The sequence below is a fragment of the Trifolium pratense genome, linkage group LG6 (assembly GCF_020283565.1).
Source record: "Trifolium pratense cultivar HEN17-A07 linkage group LG6, ARS_RC_1.1, whole genome shotgun sequence".
Classification (NCBI taxonomy): Eukaryota; Viridiplantae; Streptophyta; class Magnoliopsida; order Fabales; family Fabaceae; genus Trifolium; species Trifolium pratense.
This window is the reverse complement of record NC_060064.1, coordinates 32,604,140-32,620,886: the sequence shown is the minus strand read 5'-3', so window position 1 is coordinate 32,620,886 and position 16,747 is coordinate 32,604,140. Positions and strand designations below refer to the sequence as shown.

The window sequence follows — 16,747 nt, the reverse complement described above, 5'->3', positions numbered from 1 at the left end:
ACTTATTAACTTTTTTCACAATTTGAAGTAAAAATTAACTTATTGTCTTGACAAAGAAAAGAAGAAAGACAACTTATTGTAAAAATTAGTTTTTATTAGTAAAATAACAAATTTAGCTACTTCTTTTCTCCATCATTTTTGTAGTGTTTTTAAGGTAAAAGAATTTATGGACTTAAAAGAATTCACATTCTGACTATTCTTGCTAAACGAGCATAGCGAGGTCAAAACGAACCAAGTCAGACACGATTCAAGTTTCAGGGCGCTAAGTGAACCACTGATAAACCAAGTTAGAATGTTTGGATTATTGAAATCAAGGTGATTCGTTAGGCGAGCTCTAGCGAGGTCAAAATAAAAAGTTCCAAAGAATACTAGGGAAGATGCATTAGCAGATTTGTTAAGGGAGCATCGCTTCACTAAGCAAATCTAGGTAATTCAAAGGATTGATGGATGATGTGATATTTCTGTCGACCTAAAGAAATATCCATATTCTCCTAATCGAATATCCAATTTTTGACTTTATATAAATATGCTTATATTTACTTTTTTATTATCAATCAATCTTGTAACATAAAACTCATTTTGAGAGAGAAAAACAAAACAGGAAGATAATTAGTCTTGTTTCATAAGTAATAGATGCGATTCTGCTCCATCCTTTAATCTCTTCTTCTCTTCTCTGCATAAGTTACTACGAGTATATGTAACTAAATTCTCCTCTATATTATGATAAGTTTAGCTAACTAAGATTTTGATGTAATAAAATGGTTAAAATGTAATGTAGATGCAGCGTTCTTTGTCGACTCGGGAAGGACAACGATGAGTGCTTGTTTCCGTAATAGCTCCGGTAAGTTTACTATTTGATTAACACAGTGGAGCAGCTGGTTCTATCAACAGAGGAGGGTGAAACATGAACATTATTGCAAGCCATGAATGAAGCTAAGTATTGAGGCTTTGAACGAGTCCAATTTGAGACTGATTCTCAAGTGTTGATTCAAGCAATTCGTACTAAGAGAAGAGACAGTTCAAAGTTTCTTCCTATTTCTATTGTTAATGATATTATTCTTGTTATGTTATATTATACGAACTTTGGAGTTAAAGTTATTTGGAGACAAGTGAATTCGCTTGTTCATACATAAACATGTTAATTCGTGGACTTGTTTCAATATATTTGAGATTATTCTTTTTTATATAGAATTTTTGATAATTAATGAAATGAATTAAATTTGTTTTGTTAAAAAAAAAAATTGATGTGAATTATGACCGGACTGATTATACATAAATAATCTATATATATATTTTTTTGGTACAACATATAATCTATATTTAATACTCTAGTTTATATGTTTATGATGTATATTTTACTTTTTTTTTTGGTTATTTGATGTATAAAATGTTGTTAAAAATAAACATAAAGTGTAAAAAAACAAAAAGTTATAAAAAAAATATAATAAAACTTTTATAAATCTTCATTATTTTTTTTTGACAAATTTATAAATCTTCATTTCAAAATTCCTAAAACTTGAAACACCAGCATCAAATTTCCCTCTACTCAACAACTTTTGCCAAAAATCAAAACACAAGACATCAACAAACAGAATCAGATCAGAGACTGTGTGTGAAGTGAATAACTGCATCTTCAGCTTGACTCAGATCCAACCATAACCAACTCGAACGAGTCACCGAGTTATACCTCAACTCGTCCAATGCCATCACCGTAATCGATAATGCAAACCGCATCTTCTTCTTCGGCATCGCCGGAAGCGATTCTCGAATGGCTTCACAAGGAAATGGGATACCGACCACTCGGTCAGTACGCCGCCGCCGGGAAGTCACATTCGCCGTCAGTTGAATCGATCCGGAAGGTTTGTCGTGGGAACATGATTCCGGTTTGGAATTTTCTCGTCACGCGTGCTAAGTCTGAGAAGACGGTGAGGAATGTTCGAAGGAATATTACTGTTCATGGTGATGGAGATGGTGTAGGGAGGAAGAAGGAGAAGATGATGGCTGGGGAGGGGTCTGGTTCGGTGGAGACGAGAGAGGCCGCGTTGATGGAGAGGGATTTGGCGGCGAAGGAGGTGGAGAGGTTGAGGAATGTTGTGAGGAGACAGAGGAAGGATTTGAAGGCGAGGATGCTCGAGGTTTCGAGAGAGGAGGCGGAGAGGAAGAGGATGCTTGATGAACGAGCAAATTACAGGTTTTTGTTCCTAATTTTGACCTAATTTTTGAAGTTCTGTAATTTGATGATTATTATTTGATTTGGATCCTAATGAAGGTTTAGTGAAAATTCATTACTATAGTGTAGTATAATCACTAGTTCAAATTGTGATAATTAAAATGCATTTATATGGTAATTTCAATTTCAAATGTTTCCCCAGTAGGGTTTGTATTTACACTTTACTAGCACTTGATTGAAGAATTTTCCCTGTTCTTCTGCATTAGGTTAAAAGTTGATTAAGCTACGAAACACTGACACACACACACACACACACCAGAGACAACACTAACACTAGTAACAATTTAAGAAAATAAAAGTGACCGAGGGTAACTACATGTGTCATGATCGTGTCGGTTGTGGAAACTGATCATGACTTCAAGCTGAAATGTTGGTGCTATATAGTGATTAGTGAATAAGAGATGCCAACTTTGTTGAGGACAAAAAGAAATGGATTTGTTAAAATTAGAAATGGATTTCTGCTTAATTTGGTTGTAGAAATTAGAAATGGATTTGTTTCAATGTTGCAAATGTTATTATCACCTTGAGTGTTGACATAGGCATATTGCGTTGTTGCTTGTTAGTATAATAATAATAATCTGCTTATGAGATTAAATATCATTGTTGATGAGAAAGTATGTGTGCTTTTGTATCGATATCAATGATATGTTTGAAAGAGAGTGGAGAAAATAATGAACTTGTGATGATTCTGGCATTGAATGGTTCAGTACTTAAAGTGTATGAGTTCTTTACCATTCTGCAGGCATAAGCAAGTGATGTTGGAGGCCTATGATCGGCAATGTGATGAAGCTTCAAGAATATTTGCTGAATATCACAAACGTCTCTGTTACTATATAAATCAAGCGAGGGATGCTCAAAGATCAGGTGTGGATTCTTCCGTTGAAATGGTAAATAGTTTTAGTGCCAAAAATGAGAAGGAATCTGTTTATTCTACTGTCAAGAGCAGTAAATCTGCAGATGATGTCATTGTCATAGAAACCACAAGGGAAAAGAATATCAGACAGGCTTGTGAAGCTCTTGTAGCTTACATGGTTGAAAAAATACAGAGTTCTTTTCCTGCTTATGAAGGAAACGGTGTTCTTTCAAATCCTCAGGCAGAAGCAGCGAAGTTGGGGTTTGATTTTGATGGGCAAATTCCGGATGAGGTTAGAACAGTTATTGTGAATTGCCTAAAGAGTCCTCCTCTATTGCTTCAGGCAATTACCGCATACACTTCTCACTTGAAAAGTCTAATTTCCAGAGAAATTGAGAAAATTGATGTTAGAGCTGATGCAGAGATCTTGAGGTATCAAAATATTTGTAGTTTCTTTTTCATGTTCTGTTGATGCTCTTGTTAGTTCCTTTGTGACCATAATTGTGAAGGTTAAACCTTTTGTGGAAATCATCAACTATTGTTACTATAATAACTTAACTTTCCCAAAAAACGTATATGTAAAAAATGCTAAAGTTCATCTGACCTTTCTTAAATGTACTAAATGAAAAATGTCATTTGTGCCCTTGTTTATTATGGAGTGAGAATATTAAAAGTAAGTTGGTGGAATTATGAGTAACTATGAGTAATAAATATAGGGGCATTCATGGAATAAATTTTAAATTATAGGAGTATTAAATGAAATCGAGTATTTTATTTTCAAGATGTTTCCTTGGTCTTAAATCTTAATAAATTAGAGTTTTGTTTCCTATAAAAAGGACCGGAGGGACGGGAGTAGTATGTATGTAGATGTATGTAGTTTATAAGTTCTCTGTTTGATTAATCTTATTAGCAAGTATATTAATCATGCTATTCATATAATTCAAACATCCATATTTCAATCAGGTACAAATATGAAAATAACATAGTTATGGATGTTTCGTCTTCTGATGGGAGCTCTCCTCTACAGTATCCACTTTATGGAAATGGAAAACTTGGGGTTGATGTGCCTCCAGGAGGAAGTCAAAATCAGCTCCTTGAAAGACAGGTCTTCATTCATCCTTAGACTGCATAGTTTTATTGTCTTGAGTTGAGTTATTGAACCAACACTGTGTCTCTGTTCACAGAAAGCTCATGTTCAGCAGTTTTTGGCTACTGAAGATGCACTAAACAATGCTGCAGAAGCAAGGGACTTGAGTGAAAAACTTATGAAACGTCTGCATGGAGGCACTGATGTTACTTCTCGTTCAATTGGGATTGGAAATGCATCTCAGAATGTTGGAAGTCTTAGGCAACTTCAGGTATTAATCACTCAAAACTTACGGTGAATTAGGTTCTTTTTAAGTGAGCTCTATATTTTCATGAATCTCTAGTCACCTTTTGTGCGTGATTCTATCACTACAAAACATCTAATAAGTAACTAATAGTTAAATTACCAGCATTTATGTTGAGAAGAAGTGCTTGTTGTCTGGTGATTTAGAGAAACACTGAGTCTGTAAGTTTGGATGATTATTGTTTTGGTGGGATAGCTTATATAAAGACTTAATGTTTACATCGATACACATTTTGTTTCTGATCTTGAGTGGTAATATTTCATTGGTAAGGACCAATGACCCTGCAATGCAATTTAGCAACAATACGGTGGAAATCAAAGAAGAAACAGAATTAATTGATGGAAATCACGTGTATTATTGATCATTGAAGGATAATAGTTGTAGAGGATCTCTCTAACTACTCCTAGAGCCAAGCTCCATCCAACACACAGAAATATCTATTCTCTGGCCTAACAGAATCTAATTCCATCATACCCTCTCTCCCCTACTAATTTCCCTTATATACCACCCAAGAGAATATTCCTTCACATGGCCACCTCATTAGTCTTCTTAGCCACCTTATTAGTCTTCTGCTTCCTATCATAAACCCTCCATATTTTGGGTTTGTCCATAGCGCCACTTTAATTAATTGCATCCCCATCAATTTTTTTCTATAGATTCAGACACTGTCTTAAACGGCTTTGGACATGTATATAATTTCGCTGTAAATGTTTAACATGTTTGTTGTACATGATTGATTTGCTTATATTATATGACATTATGGCAAAGAGACAGATACAAGTATACAAAATTTGTTTTTTTGGCAAATTATCTTTGGTTCATCTCTTCACATCTAATTATTCTGTGGTAGCATGTCAATCTGTCTTGATTGATAATTTGTTGTTAATAACGTAAGTTTTTTTTTTTTTTTGAGGTAGTTCATGTGGTGAGATTCTGAGTAAAATTGAATATTCCAAGTAAAATTGAATTACAACACTAAGGGATTTGTGAACACTTGTGCATCTAAGATTTGTTATGTCTAAACTATCACATCTAATCTAAACATGTTTAATTATGAAAATACTTTTTTTTATATCAACCATTTAAAGTAGGATCAATAAATAACTTTATCTTCTTCTATCTTGGAGGAATATTTGCTTGTAATAAGTTCAATTAAATTATTTAGGGTCCCTTTCTTATTTTCCAACTTTGTTCAGGAATTAAGATTTTTTGTTATGAGTTGGAAGAAAAAAGGAAAGAGCCTTTTCATCCCATTCAGTTCTATCCAATTATTAATGCTAGAAATATTTTTCACATCAAAATTTGTGGTGGGAGTTTACAACTTATACTTCTTACATGTGTTCAGCTAGATGTTTGGGCAAAGGAAAGAGAAGTTGCTGGTTTAAAAGCAAGTTTAAATACCTTGATGTCTGAAATACAGCGCTTGAATACGTTATGTGCCGAAAGGAAAGAAGCCGAAGATTCTCTTAAGAAAAAGTGGAAAAAGATTGAGGAGTTTGATGCTCGTAGATCAGAACTTGAATCTATATACACGGCACTTCTTAAAGCAAATACGGTAAGGTTCCATTATTTCACTATTTTCTTTATTTGTGGAATGTGACTGTTGTACTTACTGCTTATCCTTGGGTATTAATGGTACACTGTTTCAATTTAATGATTTTACTGGTTTTAACTTGGCCAATCATTAAAAAAAAACTTAAATTAGCCATTAATAGATTTGGCTGTGTCGCCATGTTGATGCATTTTGTTTATTGATATATGTATTGCTACCGAGACAATGGATTTTTGTTGGAAGTTTATATATATTGTTTCTACCGGGCTTTAATGGTATTCATTTCCCTTATGTTGTGCAAGTCATTCCAACAAAGCATTTTTCTTGTATTTCTTTTCCAATTTCTTTTTTTAATAAACAGCTCTTTGTTTTTTGTTTTGTTTTCTTTTATGTTGCAGGATGCTGCTTCATTTTGGAGTCAGCAACCATCAACTGCAAAGGAGTATGCTTTAACCACTATAATTCCAGCATGTTCTGCTGTTGTTGAGACTTCAAATAGCGCAAAGGATCTTATTGAGAAAGAAGTGTCTGCCTTTTATCGGAGTCCAGATAATAGCCTCTACATGCTTCCTTCTTCACCACAGGTTTATGATGCTTTAGCAGACACTTGTTGACTTTTACAAATGTTAGAACTAGGTTTTCGGGGTTTAAGATATGAGCTTGCTTACTTTTGGATCTTCTATTTCTACTATGTGGTAGTCAAACTTTACTCGGATTAGATCTCTAGTGTTTAATAATCATCGTATTGATAGAAGAAATTTATTCAGATGAAACTAAAAGAAGGAAAGTACAATTGAGGGATGGAAATGATATTCTTCGAATCAGAAAGCTCGAGATACAACGAGGAAAATTAATTGTTGAAAAAAATAATCAAGAATGCAAGAAGGCAGCTTAATTTTTGCAAATAAGAAATGAAAACTCAATTGAAAAAGAATTAGAAGTTATAGATATAATCCTATCCTAGGGAAAGAGACTTTGTGAAGCTCGGCAAGTTTGAGCTGCTAATGGAATTATAGAGGTTTTTCAGGGAATAATCCTGATTAGTTTTTTTAGGTTTAATTTGGAATTTGCATTTTGATTTTGTTGTGTCTGATGGGAGATGGTGAAAAGGGTGATTGTACTCCTATGAATTTGCTTCAGCCTTTGGTCATTGGCACCGCTGTCAGCTTTCTCTATGGCGGCCTGAAATTGTTATCGCTGCGAAGTTTGTGAGAGTTGGGATGTTGCATGAGAGAGAAGCAGTCGAGTGAGAGAGTTGGTAGGGAGAGGCAAATAGGTGTATTTTTTACTTTGGAGTTGTGTCCATAGTTTAGTGAGTAACAAATTTTTAGATCATTCTCATACCTTATCCCTTGTTTGGCTGCCTCATGATCAATTTTGAAATCAACTAAAAAAGAATTTTCTCTGTGCTATCTAGTCAGTCCCACCTTTTTTAGCAAGTCAAATGAATCCTTTTTTTTTTGTTGAGAAAGGTCGACTTTAAATGGCTTAAGAGACATTTGCTTTGAATATTTTAATAATCTATCTCATGTATTAAGATGTGCTTCAACTTAAATTTACCATAAATTCTGGTACAGGCACTGCTTGAGGCCATCGGGTCCGGTGGATCATCTGGACAGGAAGCAGTTGCAAATGCAGAAATAAGTGCGGCTATTTTGACAGCAAAAGCTGGTGCTCGGGATCCATCGGCAATTCCATCAATATGTCGTGTTTCAGCTGCACTTCAGTATGCTGCTGGTGAGTATATTATCATTTTGCATGCACTGAAAGGCTATGAATTTTTTTTTCATCCAAGCGTGAAGTATCTATTAATTTTTTTTTCATCCAAGCGTGAAGTATCTATTAATTTTTTTTTCTTAGAATTAAAAATATTATTGGATACTTTTTGGGTATGTACTATTAGGAATTATCAAACATGTATCAGTATCAGTGTTGGACATCAATACTTTGCCATTTTGAATTATTTGGGCTTCATAGACAATATTACGTTATTCCGAATGATGTAGTGAAATAGTGTAGAGCTTCCACAAAAATTATAAAAAAATTAGAAATGGTATATGTTTTCACATCTATAGATCTATATTACTATTGCATATTGATTTCATTAACTTGCAAATGTGGTTTCATAGGTATTTAATATTGGTGGTACGCATATTGGTGGTATTGAAATCTTTTATAATGTAGTAAATGATTTTTTTAATGGGCAGGCTTGGAGGGTTCTGATGCTGGTCTAGCATCCATACTGGAGTCCCTGGAGTTTTGTTTGAAACTCCGTGGTTCAGAAGCTAGTGTGTTGGAAGATTTATTAAAGGCTATTAATCTTGTCCATATTAGACGAGATCTTGTTCAAAGTGGTCATGCCTTGTTGAATCATGCCTACTGTGTTCAGCAGGAATATGAAAGGTAGATATGCATACAAACACCCCCAGAATCCAACCCGCATTCATGGTTAAATTCGTTTATGCATGTCAAGGAGAAAAAGATGTAGTTAATATATCTTTCCATCTCGTTCAGATTCATACCCTAATAATTTGTTGGAAGCTTTTTCTTCATTTTTGACATTTGATATAATGATGCAGGACGACCAATTTTTCTTTAAATTTGGCTGCAGAACAAGAAAAAGCTGTCACAGAAAAATGGTTGCCTGAACTCAAGACTGGTGTTTTGAATGCTCAACAGAGTTTGGAAGATTGCAAATATGTCAGGGGATTGGTGAGTTACTCCTGTTATTATTATTATTAGATATTAGATTGATATCCCTTAAAATAAGGGTGAACAAATCACAAATGAATGACTTGTTTATATATTTTTCACGTTAAGCTCACTTTTGAAACTTAGATCACCACTTTCTGTGTGTGTGTTTAGCTCAGATGCAAGTTCTGCTAAGCATGTTTTATTTACATATATGGCTATATAAAAGACTTCATCATAGTTGTTCAATTTGATATGTAATCTGTTGGTGGATTCTTATGTCTTTGCTTATAACTAATAAGATTTCCATTTCTATTCTTAAATTGTAACTTCTCCAGCTTGATGAGTGGTGGGAGCAACCAGCATCGACCGTTGTTGACTGGGTGACGGTGGATGGGCAAAATGTTGCTGCATGGCATAATCATGTGAAGCAGCTTCTTGCATTTTATGATAAGGAGCTACTATTGTGAATATAATTTTAAAGCACCTGCAGTAAATTAAATTTTTGGAAGTCCCAGATTGTCTAAACATTTCCCACTTTGTGATCAACATTGAAGACTATATTCTTTAGCCTCAAGGTGTTGTGCATTAGCCAACCGATACTTCAAGCAGTTACTTTGGGATGGAATATACAGCAGCTGTCTTTATCGATAGACCAAGTTGTCAAGAACAAGAAAGAAACCTCTCCTCTACCTGTTGATTTTTTTATAGATTCGCTCTCTCTTCAAAAGTGTGGTGTGTATTATAAGCCATTTTAGGTTTTAGGTGGTGAGTTGGAATGCTCTTTCTAATTGCATGTGATTAATGTTTTGATTCCTCTGATTGTAGAGCTCTGTAAATTGATTTATTGTGTACCAGATAGTTGAAGTTGAAGACATATTCAACTTCATTTACTGCATTCTGGTTTGAACTGTTGTACACAATTAGTACCATTTAGAAAACATGAAGAAGTCTAGTTACAAGTAGACTTATATGGTACTTGTTATATGATTTACGTGGTATATGAAATTTCTAGTTTTACAAACAAAACATTTCTTTGTAGAAGAGTTCTGAGTTCATAATTTATATTGCTAATCAAATTTAGCAATCTTGTTGAATTCTCTATTTTCTCCATGATGTAAAGAGGTCAAATATCAAGTTTAATGTAGGACCTTTGAAGCTGTTTTAGTCGAGATAACAAAGAAAATGAAAAACACTAAATTTGGGCATTAATTATTGTTCATCAATATCTAAACTTTAGGTAGTGTGAATTATGTGATATAACCGCAAATGGTTGTATCATTCATATGAAGACCGTGAGCCAAGTTGACATCATATCATAGTTCTTCAAGAATCACATTACTGCTACAAGGAATGTAGTTGGTTGGTGCAAACTTGATAACTTCAAAGGCTATTAATTCCTTTTTATAAGTGGTGAAATAAATATAAGGAATTTATTGAGAAAGAGACAAATTAGAAACTTCAACAACTATGTTCAGAGTCTGAGATCAGTGTAACTGAGATCAGTGTAACCAACAAAAAAAAAGAGACTGAGATCAGTGTATAGCAAATACTTCTTTGACAATACAGATGAATTGTGTGACAGTATCCCATATTACTTTCCACATCCATGTATAAATAAATGAGAACTTCTACGATACAGTAACACTAACAAATCAAAGGATTTTGGTACAATTGCTTTCTTAATGATCATTTGTGTCAATCAAATAGCTATATTTCAATGTTATTACGCTGAGACTTGAGTACTTAGTCTCTTAAACTCATCCTTGAAATCCATATAAACAAAAAAAAGATTTAGAAAACCAAATAACTAAAGACACAAATTCTATATTAATCTTATTATTATAGGTATTTTTGTTTTTGAAAAGACAAAACTATATTAATAAAATAAGCCTAACACAAAGCACAAGTTACTTTGGTTAAGCCGAATTTACAACAGGGTTCTGCATTCACAACACCAAAACTATATCATCATTCATCAAGTAGCTATGATAGCAACTGTCACTCAAAACCAGCATCACCTGATAAATCAAAATGAAAAAGTACACATTCTAAAGCCCAGCAGCCGCGGCGTTGGCAGTAAATGATTATTATTCACTTCATACTCATAGTCCGAATTCGGATTTACATATTGCCAACCAGAAAACCTTTCATGTCTCAAACTTCTTAACCAATCCTCAACCTTTAGAACTACCCAATTTTTCAACCGATTCTAACGCACTGCTCTGAATATGCAAACAGCACATGTACGATAAGTCCATATCTTATTACCGGAGCAATTTGTGGGCACTTACCACTCAATAGACCTATCTACCCAAAGATAGAAACTAAGTTGCAGGGTATGTAAACTATAAAGGTTCGATTGAATCTGTGAAACTCAAATTATTATCGCTGCAATTTCACAGCAACAATATGCACGACCTTTGCACAGTAGCAACAGCTAACAAGATCAGACCATACCTTGCAGATGAAAAAAAGTTCCTATACTACAAATTCCAATTGCATAGACAGTTAGAATCTTATCCCCCATCAAGAAGGATCACCTTTTTCGCTCAAAATTGTTGCCTTTTGGTATCTCAATTTATCAATTTCCTTTACTAGATAATCTAAAGTCGTGTCCGTAACATGGTTAGGGGTGCATCCAGCATCAAGCATCATTTTTAAGAATTTATAAGCATCCTTCACTCGGCCAGCCTTGCTATGAATTTCAATCAAAGTATTATAAGTGACAATATCAGGATTTATCCCGCTGCTTGTCATTTGCTCAAAGAACTTGTTCACCTCATCGATTCGGCCTGCCTTCCCTAAAGCATTAATGAGAGTGTTATACATAACTATGTCGAGATAACCACCCTGCTTCAGTAGGCCATCAAGTACAGCACTGGCTAGATCTGCTCTTCCCATCTTTCCTAAACCTTGAATTATCATATTATACGTCGCTATATCGGTGGGGCAGAGCTTTTCCCCCATTTCAGTCAGAATAGCCCAAGCCTCATTGAAATAGCCCTTTTTGACGAATGAGCTCATGATAGAATTGTAAGTATAACTGACAGGATCTACTCCTGCGTCGGTGAAAATCTCGAACAATTTGCAAGCCAGACTCAACTTTCCCTTGGCCAAAAATATAGACAGAAAAGTATTCACCATATTAACATCAAAAGAATCAGGCCCTTTTTGTTGAACTCTCTGTCCACGGTTGGGAGTGAACAGTTGCGAAGCATTGCCAGTTGACTTTACGAGACGCTTGGCCAATTTATCCATGTGTGGAGAGGATGACCACTCGTCGATTTGTTCAGAGGAAGTTTCCACCTCATCATCATCATCCTGGGAACGAGTTATGAAACTCATGATCTCACTAAAACCACCTTTGGAAGGGAACATTGGTGAATAATCCTTTTCCTTGGAATGCAAGTTATTGATAGAAGCTTCCATTCCAGCCTTCCACTTGAGAACACTGGGCAACAGATCCCCTTCCCTGACATGCTTGATGAGCCTATCAGTCCAATCCCAACGACCGTGTTTATGAATGCCAATCAAGAGAGATGTTATCGTAACAAGGTCAACAGAAAAGCCTCTAGCTTCCATTTCCTCAACCAACTCCAAAGCCTCCTCCAAATGACCCTCTTTACAAAGTTGCAGCACAACAATGCTGTAACTAATCCCATCGACAAACTGACCTTTCTTTTTAAGATCACAAAAAAGTGTATAACCAGCTTCTGATCTCCCATTCTTAATAAGTCCATGAATTAGAATATTATAAGTCGAACAAGAAGTTTTCACCCCTTCTTGAGCCATTTTCTCAAACATCTGGCATGCTTCATTAACCTTTGCAGCCTTAAAAAGTCCATCCAAAACACAATTATACACAAGCACACCCGGACGAAACCCATTATCCTTCATCTCATTAAAAATCCTCAACGCCTCATCCATTCTACAAGTCTTACAACAACCCCGAACAAGGATCGTATAAGTAAACTCATCCGGTTCATAACCACACCCTTTAAGCTCATCCCACACAATAAGTGCATCATTAATCTTCCCAACCTTACAAAGAACCGATAAAACCGAATTATAAGTACACATATCAGGTCCAAACAAATTCTTATCCTCCTTCATCTCATTAAAAAGCTTCATTGAAGTAACCAAATCACCCCAAGAACCAAACGCATGAATACAAATATTATAACCCCATGAATCAAAATTAAAACTTTTCCATTCCCTCAAAGTATTAAACACATTTTGAAACTCTTCCTTCATCTGGGCTTTCCTAAGAACCGAAAGTAAGTAATTCGAAGAACCAACAATAACCGAATTAAATTCCGAACAATCATCATCTAATTTCATAAGATTATTGAAAATTGATAAAGCAAGAGAAATTTGATTATTTTTTATAGAAGCAATTAAAAGAGAATTATAAATAAAAGGTGTAGTACCAATAGGTTGAAGATTTTGTGTTTGAATATAATCCAAAATATCAACAACAAAACGGAAATTCTTATTCCCATTATTATGAGAGAATTTGATAAGAAAGTTAAGAACTTTATTGAATGAATTCGAATCGAAAACGATACCGTTTTGTTTCATGGAATGAAGCAATTGAGGGAGATAATGATGAACAAGTGAAAGAGGGGTTTTGGGGTTACAAAGATTGTTGAAAATTAGAGAGTAAGTGGTTGATGAATGATGAATGTTGTTATTGGAATTGAAGAAATTGAGTTTGTGGGAAATGTGGAGTGATGGATTTGAAAGGATTTTGTGGATTAGGGTTTGTGTGATTGGGATTTGATTTAGGGTTTGTGGTGGTGTTGGTGTTGTTTGTGAGGTTTTGGAGAGGGTTTTGGTTATGGATGCTACTGTGAGTAATTCTGATACTTGTTTCCATGTTGAATTTGATGATGTTTTCATTGGTTTTGTGTTGGTTTGTAACTATGATGTTTTGAAATTGTTGTTTTACATTATCATGGGATTGAAGATGGCATTGTCTTCTTCTCTTTCTTCGTTCTCGTCTCCTGGTTTAAACACTGTGTTTGCTAACTCATCAGCTGAACCCTTTGTAAATTTCTTGACAAGAATTAATTATTTTAGATGGATGAAATAACTAATAGCTTATAGCAAATAATTTGAAAGGTAATGTAGTTTTTAGCTTATAGCAAAGGTAGCTTATTGAATTTATAATATTTTACTAAAATTAAAGGTTAAATTGTTGGAAATCGTGTGACTACAATTGAGAGGGGCTGAAATCACTTGATGATAGAACTGACCTCGAACCAGATTAAATTAGTGGTGAAAGCAAAAAAAAAATATTAATGGTTAAGCTAAATAAGTATGAAATTACATAAAAAAAAATATGAATAATTAATATTTAATTTTTTAAAGTAAGATGAGATGGTAAAATTTGAAAAATAAATTATAAACTAATAAAATGAGTTATATTTAGTAATAAGAAATATATTTAAAAAAAAAAATGAAATTTGTTGTATATACATTTTGAAACTATGCAAGGTTTTTCTCGAGCTAATTCATACGATATCTAATTAGATAGAATGTGTGTCATATATGTATAACTTATCAATTACTTAAGTCATAAGAGAATATTGCAACTGCATTTGGGGGGAACTAAAATCACTCAATGCCAGCACTTGCTCCGAACTTTGGACTACTAGGATCCCTTTCCCTTAGGAACCAGAGGGTGAAAACTAAAAAAAAATAAAAAATCATAAGAGAATATCTAACCATCTTTGTCAACCGAAATTAATTCTCTAAAGTTAAGGATTTGGTGTTTTAATTGATTTTTTCCGATATAACATAAATTATTTTACAGTTAACAGATATAAAAGTTAATTCCTATAGTAATACAAAATGACTTAATAATGTGTATTTTATGGTTCTAAGATAATGAGAAATTATTATTAATAACGATGGAACTGATGTCCATTTTACAAAGTTTCTATATAAGATTTAACCCGATCATAAGATGTTACAAAGTCAAACACACTTTATAGACCGATAACTTATTTAGTTAAGGAGAACCATTCTTTGAAGAAGCAGGAGGTGTCCCTGGTGAAGGGAACAATGGAGGAAAAGGAAAGCCCAAACTTGGTGGTGTAGAAGGACTTAAGCCAGGTACTGATGGAAAAGGAAACAATGGTGGTGATGATCTTGATGGAGGAGGTTGAAATGGATTAGGTATTGTTGGTGTTGTTGGTGGTTGAAATGGATTAGGAGGAACAAGTGGTGTACTTGGTGGTTGTAATGGATTAGGGACTAATGGTGATGGTTGTAATGGATTATTAGGGACTAATGGTGGTGGAAAAAATGGATTAGGAGGAATGTTAAAGGAATCAACATTAGTTACTTTTTCATCTAAAGATTCAACAGCATTTTTTGAAGTTTTAGTTGATTTAGATTTGGATTCATCATTAGTGGTTCCACTAGGGACTAGTGGTGACAAAATTGGTGGCAATATTGGTGTAACAATTTCAGGTAATAAAGGAATTGGTGGAAGTATAGGAGGAAGAATACCACCATTATGTGTGTTTGGATCTTGAAGTGGTGGTGGAAATGATGGATCAATTTTTGGAGGCAATGAATTTTTTTTCAATGAATCAACAAGTTTCTTTGTGTTTTGAATACTTGGTTTTTGGTTACATAGATTTGGTTGTTTAAGTGGTTTGAATGAGAAAAAACCTGCTGAGAATATGTGTAATCCTTGTTTTCTTGATTTTAGGTGTATTGATGAAGATGTGGCTGTTGATGCTATAGAACAATATGGTTCATTGCTGCTTACTAATTTCACAACACATCCTTTGATTCTCTTTACATGTTTGCTTATTGAGAATGGAAGTTGGATTCTGAATTCACCATGTTCATTTGTTTTGACTTGTTTCTTGAATCTTGGTTTTGAAATTTCATGTTCATCTTTGCATTCTACTTCAACTGATGCACCTGCATAGTATTATAACTGACATCAGCTTAAAATTCAGATAACATAACACAGGTGTCAGCTTGTGAATTACTGACACAGAAGTTAAGAAATGGAATTTCCTTTAAAAAATATTTAGTAGGTATGTAGAGTTATAAAATGGAATTTCCTTTAAAAAAAATGCAAATAAGAAGTTAAGAAATGGACCTGAAATGATATGGTTTCCCATGGAGAAATCTTGTTGAAAACATGTGTCACAATAAACAGTGCCAACCACAACAGCAGAAGTAGGCTTCTTGTGATGATGATGACTATTAGACTCAGAAAAAGTACCAAATGTTACAATCAGAAACAGAATTACAAGGAACCAAGACATTCTAAGGTTTGTTTGTTCTCTTAGAATTAACTCTCTTCTCTAAAGTATGTTTTAATATCTTGTACTATATTCAAGTATATATGTTCTTATGATCCTTATATATCTTTGATAAAGACACCCAAGAGACTAATATATAGTTCAACAAGATGTGTCCTAATAAGGCTAATTATGTCCATCATGCAAAAGCAACTCAACTGTAAACTAAAAGCAAAAACAATAATTGTAAGTTTGCTTTTCCCATCACCAAAACAACTACTAATTTAAAAAGGTAATTTTCCATTAATATAACTTATGTTTGACACCGTAAGTAGAATCACGATGACCTGCCATAATTTTTAAAAGTTGAATTTTTTAACGTTCTGTAAGTCGGATAAGTCAGAATCACGATGATCTACCATAATTTTTAAAAATTTAATTTTTTTAACTTCTGCAACATCACAACGAATCACCATAATTCTAACACAGTAACTGAATATAAACATATACTAGTATGTTTGTTTCTTTGTTGGAATATGAAAATGCAAAAGGGGTGTGTGTCTGGTTGTGATCCTGTGTTGATTCACGAGACAGAGAAGAGAAGCCACATATTCTGTGAACATGACACATGACTAATGTATAGGAAGTGTGTCCTTTTTAGATTCACACTGAGAGCTAGCTAGCACAGAATGAGATAATATCAAACATTTTTACAGTTAAGAAAAATAATTTAAATGAATGAGATAATATCAAACA

General features: G+C 34.0%; 3 protein-coding genes across 3 annotated transcripts; 1 reads left to right on the top strand and 2 right to left on the bottom strand.

Moving 5' to 3' along the window:
* The first annotated feature begins 1,465 nt into the window (after nt 1-1,465).
* LOC123888662 (AUGMIN subunit 5) lies at nt 1,466-9,929 on the top strand. Its single transcript, XM_045937775.1, has 10 exons — nt 1,466-2,191; nt 2,973-3,515; nt 4,047-4,188; nt 4,268-4,441; nt 5,820-6,029; nt 6,425-6,610; nt 7,604-7,763; nt 8,234-8,429; nt 8,606-8,738; nt 9,056-9,929. Exons 1-10 carry the CDS (start codon nt 1,722-1,724, stop codon nt 9,185-9,187), a joined length of 2,346 nt encoding a protein of 781 aa, XP_045793731.1. The 5' UTR covers nt 1,466-1,721; the 3' UTR covers nt 9,188-9,929.
* A 335-nt stretch (nt 9,930-10,264) lies between these two features.
* Nucleotides 10,265-13,813, bottom strand: LOC123892526 (pentatricopeptide repeat-containing protein At4g01570). Its single transcript, XM_045942332.1, has one exon. The coding sequence runs from the start codon at nt 13,620-13,622 to the stop codon at nt 11,247-11,249; it is 2,376 nt and encodes a 791-aa protein (XP_045798288.1). The 5' UTR covers nt 13,623-13,813; the 3' UTR covers nt 10,265-11,246.
* A 781-nt stretch (nt 13,814-14,594) lies between these two features.
* On the bottom strand, nt 14,595-16,116 carry LOC123889820 (proline-rich extensin-like protein EPR1). The gene is made up of 2 exons (XM_045939317.1): nt 15,847-16,116; nt 14,595-15,662 (listed from the first exon to the last, which is right to left on the bottom strand). The coding sequence occupies exons 1-2, from the start codon at nt 16,013-16,015 to the stop codon at nt 14,737-14,739; spliced, it is 1,095 nt and encodes a 364-aa protein (XP_045795273.1). The 5' UTR covers nt 16,016-16,116; the 3' UTR covers nt 14,595-14,736.
* Nucleotides 16,117-16,747: the final 631 nt, after the last annotated feature.